Source organism: Parambassis ranga, chromosome 19 (genome assembly GCF_900634625.1).
Source record: "Parambassis ranga chromosome 19, fParRan2.1, whole genome shotgun sequence".
Classification (NCBI taxonomy): Eukaryota; Metazoa; Chordata; class Actinopteri; family Ambassidae; genus Parambassis; species Parambassis ranga.
The window spans coordinates 4,903,116-4,914,535 of record NC_041039.1 but is presented as its reverse complement, the minus strand read 5'-3'; the positions used below and the strand labels follow the sequence as shown (position 1 = coordinate 4,914,535).

Here is an 11,420-nt window from a genome sequence, read left to right as displayed (position 1 = left end):
CTAACTTGTGTTCGTATCCATACAGCGCATGCAAAATGGGTTGTTCCATGCAAGAATGAAACAGGACAATGTTGTGACCACAATCTCTTATTGATCCAACCAAGAGGTTTTTATGTATCAAACTACTCTATAAGTGTAAAATCAAACTGCTCCAAAAGAAAAGCATCCATTTTCTGAACCCACTTTGTCCTGTAATACAGGGTCACAAGCCCCGTGGGCCTGCCCTGGCTATCGGTGGGCAAGAAGTGTGGTGCACCCTGGACCGGTCACCAGACTTGTTGCAGGGCTAAAGCATCAATGTCCAGAGTAAAAAATCTGCAGCATACTTATATCCTCCATCCATCCCTCCACCTCATTCTGTGGATGTTTGGTGGCTTTTACACACATGTACGCCAGCCACTGAAGTCACTAAAAATGTGACAATGTGTGTTTTTTGGGGGGTTGGTGAAGAAGCTTCAGTACAGAGCTTCTTCTGTACTGATTACATCTGTAAGGAGGGGAAACTGCCCACCTGACTTAAAGAATGGCATTTAACACAACAGGAAGATGAAAGCACACAACACTGGGTCATGCTGTGATTAACAGCAAAAACAGGTGTGTTGGTGCACTGTTATGGTAAATAGTGAGATCCAATCTTCCCCAGCCTTCCCTTTCCACTGTCTGTTTTAAGGGTAAATACCACCATGTGGCCCTCCAGTATAAATAAATGACTGGTGCAGAACTACTGTAATAACAATCCAAAATTAGAGCTCCCATTGGTCCATGTGAAATATCCTGCAGTCATCGGCTCAACTCTGTCATCATAAGTCATTATGCAGAAATCCAAACAGTGGAGTGCCCAATGTTTGGGTGTTTTTACACCACCACAATCGGACTCACAGATGTGTACGCTCTGAGCGCCTGGTTGCATGCAAAATGACATAACGTTGACAGCACACGCTCTTGCATTACGCTCCTGTGTTTGGGATTGTTTTGTCACTGATTACACTTATTTTCCATGCTGCTCATCCCTGTGATGTATTATCCACCTAATTCAACTGATTATAAAGCCTTGTTTAATGCATTAAGATAAGTCCGATTCCACTCTGCTGGGTAGCTTTTGTGCTAGGACACTACTTTGAAGTGGAAAGCCTCTTTCCTGAGTGCACCTTGCAGGAGGACAGCGCCAGCGAAAGGGGACAGTGTTTTTTAGCGAAGACAAAGGACAAACATGACATAAACGCACAGCCATGCTGCTAGTGATTTACTGCACAGAGGAAAGAGTGTGCATTTCATTAAAGGCTATTTGCTCATCGCGCCTCTTAGATTTTCCTAAAGTCAGACAAAGAGAGTGGTCGTGTGTGTGTGTGTGTGGACTTTAGGATGCTGAATTCATCTGCATTGTGAGGTTGCTTGTAGAACAAACCTTGCAGGAGAGCGAGGATGAGCAGTCATCAGGTACAAAGCTTTTCCCCACCCAGAGGGACAGTTTGTGTTGCACTGCTGTTTACCTGACCTCCACACCGTTGTGATTACCTCCAGATAGGAAAACAGGGAAACATGGAAAAACCTGAGAATGGAAATAAAAATATATGTTCACTGAATGAACATGTTTGGATTTAACTAAAATTGATTTATGAGTTGACCTTTACATGAATTCAGCAAAAGAAATCCCTAAGCAAGAGTTAGATCAGCTTACATTAGTGAGGAATAATAGGCATCAATGACAACATTGTTTGTGTACTTTGTTTGCATTTGGAAAAGTATAAAATATAACATGTTGTCGCTTTTTCCAAGCAGTTGTTTCAACCAGGGGTATGTGGTGCCCTGTGGCTGTTGTATTAATATAGCACAACCTGTCAGAACTTGTTGCCATGGTTACTGAGAAAATGCTGAGGTTGTTGTAGTAGGTGCATGAAAGTATCTAAACTCTAATACTTTCCAAAACCTAACCAAGTAGTTTTAATGACTAAACATAACCAAAGTGGTCGCACATGGTACATTGGAGTCATGCCTTTTTCTCTGTTAACTATATATATGTATATATAATCCAGTGAGTCAGTATTAGAAATGTCAAAACAAATTTGAAATAATATTTGTTACTATAATATTTTGCTCTCTGACACTGCACACACTATATTTTTTTATTAAAAACATGATATCTCCTTTTTTTTTTGCTTTTTCTTCCACATGCTTTGAGGCCATGTATCAAAAGAGGGGGTGCGTGGTAAGCAGGTTCTGCAGCCGAGAGATAGACTAAGCACAATTAGGGGGCTTGCATTCCTCTCGTTTTTCTATAAATACCCTGCACATTTCCTCCTCTCTGTGATTCTCATTAAAACCAGTGGAAAATCTGCCTGCTTCGTATGGTACTGAGAGCCCCCTTTATTTCTGGTGGCCTCTCTAAAAATGGGGACAGACTGGGTGCCTGTGCTGCAGGGGCAGGCAGACAGACATGTGGGGAGTATAACTGAGAGCTTACAGACTACATTAGAGAGCTAAAGGGCTAGGCTGCATGTGACTTCATGTGACCAAGCCCTCCTAGTGGCCATTGTAATTTTGTGATCCAAGCCTTACCTTTCACAACTATTGCGAGTGTTCTGTGTGACAGGAAATGACTCCATGCCAGGAGCAGGATTGTGGCTATATTAACATATTCAATTAGGACACAGATGTGAGGTAGTGCAAAGTCAATTTCTGAGTATTGGACTTCAACATTTTCAAAGGGTGCCCTCTTGAGACTGGTACATGACACTGCCCGGTGAATGCAAACTGTGCATACAAGACAGATTCTGCATGAATGATCAAACAAATCCTGTAGTGGCGAGCATACAGCAGATTCCTGTGTTGTTCTCCTTAGAAAGTCAGAGGTACACACTCACAGGGAGGAGGTCTGAATGGCTTGTGTGTGTGTGTGGGAGTGTGTGGATGTTAAAACATAATGTTCTCTGTCACTTTTTAACCAAAAGGTATTTATTGGCTTGAAATATTTTTATGCTCCAAGCAGCGGAAATATCTGACTCGGGTCAGTCTATTCCCCGAGTCTGGAGCCATGTGGACACAATAATGGATGCATACAAAAAAACACTTGATAGCACATCATCAAGTTTAAGTGTATCTTAAACTCTTGGAACGGTAACACTGAGACACGGAGAGACTGATTGATCCGCGATGGTTTATAGCGCGTGCTGCTCTGACGTCAAGAAGCAAAACAGAGCTGGTTCTCTGCAGGTTCTGCGGTTTCGGTGCTTTGAAAGGGACAGCGTAGAGTCCACACGAAACCCCCTCTGAGAAGCTCTGCCACTGCTCCTTCAAGTGCTGGCTGTCCTCTGTGTGGCCACTCTGAACTTTCTCAAACCTTCGGTTACAGACACACAGCACTTGTGTGAATGTGCAAAATCATTGAGGTAGCTTGATTAAAAAAAATGTCGACACACAATGATGTAAGACATGACCTAGGTTCATATATGCTTTTGATCTGCTGCCAGTGCGTCTAAAACTGGTTTTCAGTTCACCGACACCCCTCTCGCTCTTCTTTAACTGCGTCCCAGCATCGTCTCATCTGGCACAGCTGCACACACTGTGGACAAGAGGCCGTTTTCTTCCCAGCTGAGGTTATTTGGCCTCAATTTTCCAAAATCTGTCCTTTGAACTCAGAATGCCAGCGCCCGAGGGCTCCAATCTGCTCACATTTCTGGCATCATCTCCCACCTTGATGGAGACACACCTCACCTCTTATAAATGGCGTTGTGAGAACACACCTGCACTGGTGTCATCGAGACCTGGAAAGGCTTCCTGAAACACTTACATGAGCCTCAAAGGACACTTGACAAAAACATCCTGGTGCTGTAATTGCAGAAAAGTCAAGGCGACGTAATTCCATTCTGCCCATCTCTCACCCACGGGTTTGCTTTAGGTGGGGGGTGGAGAAAAAGCAGTGACATAACGTAGTTGTATGTGTGTTTTTTTCTGTAGTGCTACAGGGGAAACTCCTGTGGTGTGGAGTCACGGTGTACAAAATTAAGGGGCCCTTGGCTTTGTTGATTCAAGCAGGGTCTACTCACGCTATGTCATTGTGTGCTTATTTCCAGAGGTGGAAGTTGCAATGTGTGACAGATTGTTCACATGTGATGTTCAGAGGGTTTAACCTACACGTTTGCATTTTTTTTCTCTTTTAGATCATCCTTTAATCGACTACTTCTTTGATGTTAAGTCAGTGCAAATTTGTCTGTATTTTCCCGGGCACCGAGTCCAGTTGCTTGAGCTTTGACACCAGACTGCCCGGCCAGACGGAGTCCGTTGGCGGGTGAAGCAGCTACCGCTCCATTTTTATGAGTCTCCACTGCTGTTCAGCTCCAGTCTGGTAGATTCTTTTTTTTTGGTGTATTATTACTAACTGTGTGTGCATGTGCAGTGCATGTGTGCCCTGTAATACTTAAGTAGCTAAAAAAGAAAAAAGGTCTCACTTTAATAAACACCGTGGGACTCGGAAGTCACTGAAATCGTATTTTTGCATTAAGCGTGGCACTGATTGATTTCTTCATTCTGCAGGGAGGCTGTGATCTCTTTTGGTGAATGTAACCCCCTTGTTTGTGATCTTGGAGGAGTTGAAAATGAGAGGAAAATGTGACATCATGAGGCATACCATAAGTCAGTTTGTGGTCGGACATGTTTTTCAGTAGTTACAGAAGCCCGAGTCGCGTGTGCCTGCCTCCTTTGTGAATCATCTCTATTTGACAATGTTCACTTTCTGTTTAACAGTTTTTGTTTTTGTGGAGGATTTTAGTTGATTTTGTTGCATATCTTTTTTTGTTTTTGTTTTTTTTTTTCCACCAGATCTTGTGGTTTTCGCATGACGAAAGTCCGCGCACAGCCTTTTCCGGAACGGGGTGAACGCACTCGGCCAATAGGTCCTTGAGTTTCCACCGCATAACAACAATGTTTCAATTTGTCTAATCGTGGGTATTTAGGCTAAGTAAACTATCACTCTTCAGGATTTCGTCTGTAGCCACAGCCCAGTCATGCAGACTTCTTATTCAAACCATTTGTGTGCGGTCGAGAGTGGGAGTGGGGAGGGCGGCCAGTGGAGATGACAGGGGGATTGGATAACTCAGGGAGAAAGTCTGGGGATGCAGAGAGTGAGAAATCTTGGCGAAGAGCCGGAAACCACACGCAGCTTGCGTGATTGTGGTTCTCTCACAGCCTTCTCTGCTTTTCCCTCCTTACTTCCTTCTGCTGCTCTCTGAAGCACCTGCATGCGTTGACCTCAGTGACCTTTGAACTTTCTGCAGACCCTCCAGCTCTGGTGATACTTCATTTCAGTGTGGTCTGGAAGTTGAACAACAGGGATCCATTATTTGTTTCTTGGCGTCACAGCAGCGTGTTAGATGTGCAGTGAATGAGTGAGGACAGTCTTTTAGTCGTGTATCTATTCTCTGTTACTATAAATCAGTGTCACTCGTATGTAGCCAATGTTAAAAACTTTCAAGGTTTTAGACTGCATTATCATTAAATAGAGAGGACAACAAAATATTCTGTTATTACAGGAGAGTTAGCAACACAATTCATGATGAAAAAATGAAATAAACATCCATAGTTCTAAAGATTTCTTAGTGATTTTAAGGTTATATAAACATTTAGTTGCATATGACAGTGTGAAGGACTAGGCATTTATTTCTGCTAATGTTAGTTTTCAAGCTAACTAATGTAGCAAAATCTAATTTTTGCAAATGGTTGTTCACTAGCTTGTTTTTTGCTAATTAATTTATTAGCTAACTTTTCAAAGTTAGCCTACTTGCAAATGAATAATAATATAAGGGATCATGTATTTGTATTTATTTTATCTATCTCTATCTCATATCATTAGCTTTCAAGAATCTAATTGGTTAACTGATGAATGAGATTGAGGTTTGCAAATTACTTTCTCAGCTAACTTTTCAAAGTTGCTGGCAAATGTTATCAGAAGCAAACTGCTATGATAATTAGCCAGCCAGTGTCCATCTGCTGGACTAGCTATTTATTTCTTGCTAATGCTAGCTTGCAAGCTAGCAAAATCGAAATCGTGCAAACACCAGTGACTTGCAGTTTGCAAATTACTTTATCATTAAGTTTTCAAAGTTATTTGAAAATGTTATTACTAACAAAATGCTGGTGCCACTGTCCTTAGCTACAGGTACGAAGAACACATCAAGCGATGGTACAAATAGCCACACAGTCACCGGTTCTACTTTTTATTTGTGAGGTCATGGCAACTGCTTACCTTGCCCGGCTCCTGCATCTCAGTTTCCTGCATTGATTTAGGATCATAACTGGCCTCATAAAAAGTTTGAGAGGGGATGTGAGAGCCAAAATCCAGACCCAGCCAGCAACATTTTAATGGTACAGGTTTATAATGAAACACTCCTTGATCCTCTCTCCCAAAGCGCTGACGTTATCCACTGGACACATGCGCGTATTAAAAGCGCACACTATTTATAAAGTGTGGGACTATCAGCAAAACGAGGCAGCGCAGTGTGTATTTATTTTGTGTGCGTCTGTGTAAGTGTATAGGTTTTATCTGCCTCTGTGTTAGCTTTGTCGTGGTGGTCGGCAAGCGGATAAGTGCTGAACTCTGTTGTGGGAAAGAGCAGATGTTTTGAGGTCACTGCTTCTTGATCCGCTCCCTTGCAAGTGTTGACACTTGTGGGTTAGAGTCGTACTTAATGAGGGAGTCATGATGTGTGGGGGTTTGTGGCCCGTAGGAAACAACGGAACAAGCACCACGGTTGTGCAGATCCCAAATCAACTCCTTTTTTTTCTGTGCACTGCGATGACATTTCTACTTGCCCAGCAGGTAATGGTGCATTCAGTCTGTCTGTGTTGTTCATTCCTTAGTCAGAGCCCATTGCCTCCACCTGCTGCTGCACACACACACACATACACACTAATGATTTCTTCTGATTAAAGTTCAAATATTCCCATGTGTGGCCACTACTAGTATGTTGTGCGTCTGGTCACCAGTCGCACCCGGCAGGCAACATTCTTCCGCCCTGGTCACTAAAGGCATGCTGGTGATGTCATTTCCTGCGTGGGGATGGAGGGGGGGCTGCATTTCCCTTTGTGGTGGCAGAAGACTACAGTATCTCAAACATGACTCAGGTTAGACTTGATCTGATACCACATCCTAGTGTTAACCCTTTGCAGTGACAGTCAGACTCCCCCACTGACTGCACGCAATGTTTTGACCTTATCTTCATCACCTGACTAAAGGAGTGATTTCATTTGTCAGCCACAACTTCTATCACAGCAGGGCTGACAAATAAGGCAAACTTTAACGCATCACAGGAGCTTAAAGGGAACTCCTGCGTATGTGGTTGGTTGAGTAAACATGAAGCACCATCCGTAGCTACTACTGAGGCGACATCCACTGATGGAAGCCTTTCTGTGTGTTATTAGCCTGTCAAGTTGTGTTGTTACTGAGCTGTTGGTGCCATCTGCTGGCAAACAGGTGTAATAGTTAAATATTTCATCCCCTTTTTTTCAGTGTAAAATGTCAAATTATTCACACTATAAAATCCATAGATTTCACATGCTGCAGAGCTGCTTGTAAAAAGAAATTCTAAAACACAAAGACACATAGAAATAGAATGTCATCTATATCGGGGAGCACCTGTGCAGACTTCCTGAGACTTCCTGGATGTTTGACGTTGCAGTAATTGGAAACAAAGGGACGGTGTAGCAGCCGCTTCCTCCTTGGATACTCCTGGATAAAAAAAGCGACACGATAAATTTAGTCCAGTGAAGGTGTTTGTTTGCATTTGTGCAGCTGTTAGAGGAGGTTACTGTGTCCTTGTGTGTAGGTGTGTGTGTGTGTGTTTGTGTTTGTGAGGAAAATGTGTCAGAAAAAAACAAGGTCACAGCAGGTCTTTGGGTGGAAATAACTGCAGCAACGTCTAACCAGCTGCTATGACTGACTGATGATGAGTTCAGTCAACCAGTAGAGAAAGTAAACTATATTTAAACTCCTGTTTCCATCTTCTCAGTTTTTAGCATGTTCATGAACTGTGAGAAAAAGTAGCTGGACATTAATTAAAAAAATATACTTATTCTTGCACTTTTTAAGATTTTAAAGCCACCTTTTCATCATCATTATCATATAATTATTCTAGAGTAAATGGGTACAGTTATAAGCATAATAAAGACATTGTCTTTTAAAACTGACTCTTGAGGCTTAAATTTCTCTTTAAAAGCGCTTCAGAACAGGTAAAGTTGCATAAACAACTGTAAAAAAAGAGTTGATGCAGACAGGATGAGTGATGAGCCATTGAAAGTTGCTTCACCACTGCTGTGTCTCAGTCGGACCACATGGGAGCAGGCTCCTCTTATTCTAACACTGGAGCCTCTTAAAGCCTCTTCTCAGTACCCCTTCCTTTCCTTCCCTCACCTCCTCTGTTTGTGTCTAAGCATTCCTTAAAAACTGCACATGGCCATAGTATTATGATTGGGGGGGGGGGGGGGGACGCAAAATATGATGTCAGTACATGGCCCATGCTACATTTATTTCTTTTGCAAAATGTCATCTTGTGTTCTGTTTTCTAATCCTGTATGTTAACCTCAGCAGCTGCATGCTATGAAATGTGACAGGATGTAGGCAGACTGTGTATATTATATGGACATACTAATTCTGTCTGCATGTCTAAATAATAGATGTATGGACATTGGACCACAGCCATCACAATGCAAGTTGGGGGGATCAGAAAAGGGACATAAAGAGAGGGGGGGGTTAAATGAAAACTCATGGGCAGAAAATAGGAGGGGCGTTTTGTGATTTGAGCACCGGATGGATACGTCGTCCCTCGTTTCATAGAGTTTTTCTGCCACACAGCGGATAGTTTGCATGAGTAATTCGATAGTAAAAACGCACGCTTTGTGAGGTCAACATAGGGTGGCTCATTTATTTGAATTATTTACAGCGTGAGCATCTCTTTAGTAAGTGAAAGGTGTGCGCATTTACGCACAGCGCACTACTTATGCACGCGTAAAAGAGGACTAAAGACGACATGATCCACTTTGCATTTCACAGGCGTGAATTGTCACACTGTCACGTTATAACCCGTAATGTGCTCATTTATTCCTTTTTTGTTTTACTTTCATCATTAAATTGTTTTTTTTTCTCGGATCTTTTGTTACTTTAATGATGATTGGATCACACTGTAGCCTTCATCATTAATGTTATATTATCGATCTTTGAGAAACAAAGGTGTGTTCATAAGTTTTCAGACAGATACACGTGACATTGTGAGCATATGGAACAGCCTACTAGAAAGGACCCATGTCTGACCTCGCAATGATGTAACTTGGAAGGACCAAAAGACAAGCCCAAAATATATTTTAAATATATCAGCATGTTGAGAAGGTTAAATATTATAATTGACTGTAAATCATGAAAGTGTCACGGTTTGGCACAGACAGGATGTAAAAGTTTGTTCCAGGGTGTGTGTGTGTGTGTGTGTGTCCTAATGATGTATCCGTATCTGTCGCCTGGTGCGCTTCGTCTTGATGCGCCACAAACGAGGCGCGCGTCTCCAGGAGGTGCGTAAACGATGCTGAACCATAAATCAGATCGGAATGAACAATGAATGCATATGACTTAAAGATGAATCTGTCTTCGCTCAACTTCTCCGTGTGGAAAACGGAGCAGGTGGTCATTTCTTTGGGCTTTTCTCTGATTTTCCTGCTCGGCACCGTGGGGAACTCTCTGGTACTCGCGGTTTTGTTTCGGAACGGACAGATGAACACCAAAACCACAAACCTGTTCATCTTTAACCTGGGAATAGCGGACTTGTGCTTCATTGTGTTCTGCGTGCCCTTTCAAGCGACCATCTACACTATGGATGAGTGGGTGTTCGGTCCGGTGGTGTGCAAGGTCGTGCACTTCATCATTTTCCTAACCATGTACGCCAGCATCTTCACCCTGACAGCTGTTTCCCTGGACAGGTGAGTCTCAATTCTATAATACTGTGACACAAAACTGAAATTATGAATTTGATTTATTACTATATATTGAAAGATAGCTCTCTGGTGCGCAAGTGAGCACACCAAAAATAACACTTGGTTACATTTTGCCACATTTTACAGTTTTCAACGACACTTTTCAGAAGAATAAATTTAGATAATTTAGAATAAATCTAAAGCTGGTGGTTGGTCGCTCCCAAGATCACCTTCTGTTGCTCTGCTATATAGGGCGGGGGGCATAATGTTGGCATAAACAAATACAATTGAAAACTTACACTGCACTACATCACCTCATTACAGTCATGCCCACTTTGCATCCTTGTATGTTCCCAACACACCCAAGAGCTAGATTTTATGGACAGATCTGTGTGATTAGAATCTTCCTGCTGTAAATGATTTTCCCCCAATGAGAAGAGAATGATAATGTTCAGATTTATTATTTAAAGTGCTTTAAATCTCACAGGTTACAGTCAAGGTTTAGAAGAGAGGGACACTCATTTTTGACATGAACATGTGGAGGTTTTTGAATGTAAATATGCAATAGTTTATTTATTTGTATTTGTACGTGCATTAAAACTCAAATATTTTTCTGAACATCTCAATTCTGTTCTTTCCTTTGCTCTCACAGATATCTAGCCATCTGCTACCCACTCCGCTCCAGAGAGATGAGGACGCCAAAGAACGCCCTCACATCCATCGGCCTGGTTTGGGCACTGGCCCTGCTTTTCTCTGCTCCGTACCTCAGCTACTTCGCTCAGATGGACCTGGATGGCACTGTGGTATGCATTCCTGTCTGGGAGTCCAAACCTCGCATCATAATGGACGTCTGCACCTTCTTCTTAGGCTACCTCATCCCCGTCCTGGTGCTCAGCCTCACCTATGCTCGAACCATCCGATACCTGTGGACCAGCGTGGACCCTGTGAAGGACATGTCCGAGTCAAGGCGCTCCAAAAAGAAAGTCACCAAGTTGATCATTATCGTAGCTGCTCTCTTCTGCCTCTGCTGGCTTCCCCATCACCTGGTCATCCTGTGCATGTGGTTTGGAAGCTTCCCACTTAACCACGCCACCTACGTCCTCCGCATCCTCTCCCACCTGGGGGCTTACACCAACTCCTGCCTCAACCCTATCGTCTACGCTCTTGTCTCTAAGCATTTCCGCAAAGGTTTCAGGAATGTGTTCAGCTGCTTGCAAAAGAGGAAGGAGGTCAACAAGGTGCACGTGGTTCAGGCGGTCAACACAGGTAGCAGCGTGGAGATGTCCAACTAGAGACACAAGTCTCACAGGAAGAGCCAGATAAACAAAACCAGGAAGTGTTTGCGCCATATGACCACCAACAAAACCCCGTGCTGCTGCTGCTGGGCTCATGACATTTTTAACCACTAAAACAGAGCATGCTCATGCATTTCTCAGGTTATTCATAGAGACTGTTTCACATATTGTAGATAC

The 11,420-nt window shown here is 42.9% G+C and overlaps 1 protein-coding gene across 1 annotated transcript; it reads left to right on the top strand.

Moving 5' to 3' along the window:
- The first annotated feature begins 9,613 nt into the window (after window positions 1-9,613).
- Window positions 9,614-11,240, top strand: LOC114452396 (galanin receptor type 2). The gene is made up of 2 exons (XM_028431689.1): window positions 9,614-9,954; window positions 10,601-11,240. The coding sequence occupies exons 1-2, from the start codon at window positions 9,614-9,616 to the stop codon at window positions 11,238-11,240; spliced, it is 981 nt and encodes a 326-aa protein (XP_028287490.1).
- The last annotated feature ends 180 nt before the right edge of the window (window positions 11,241-11,420 follow it).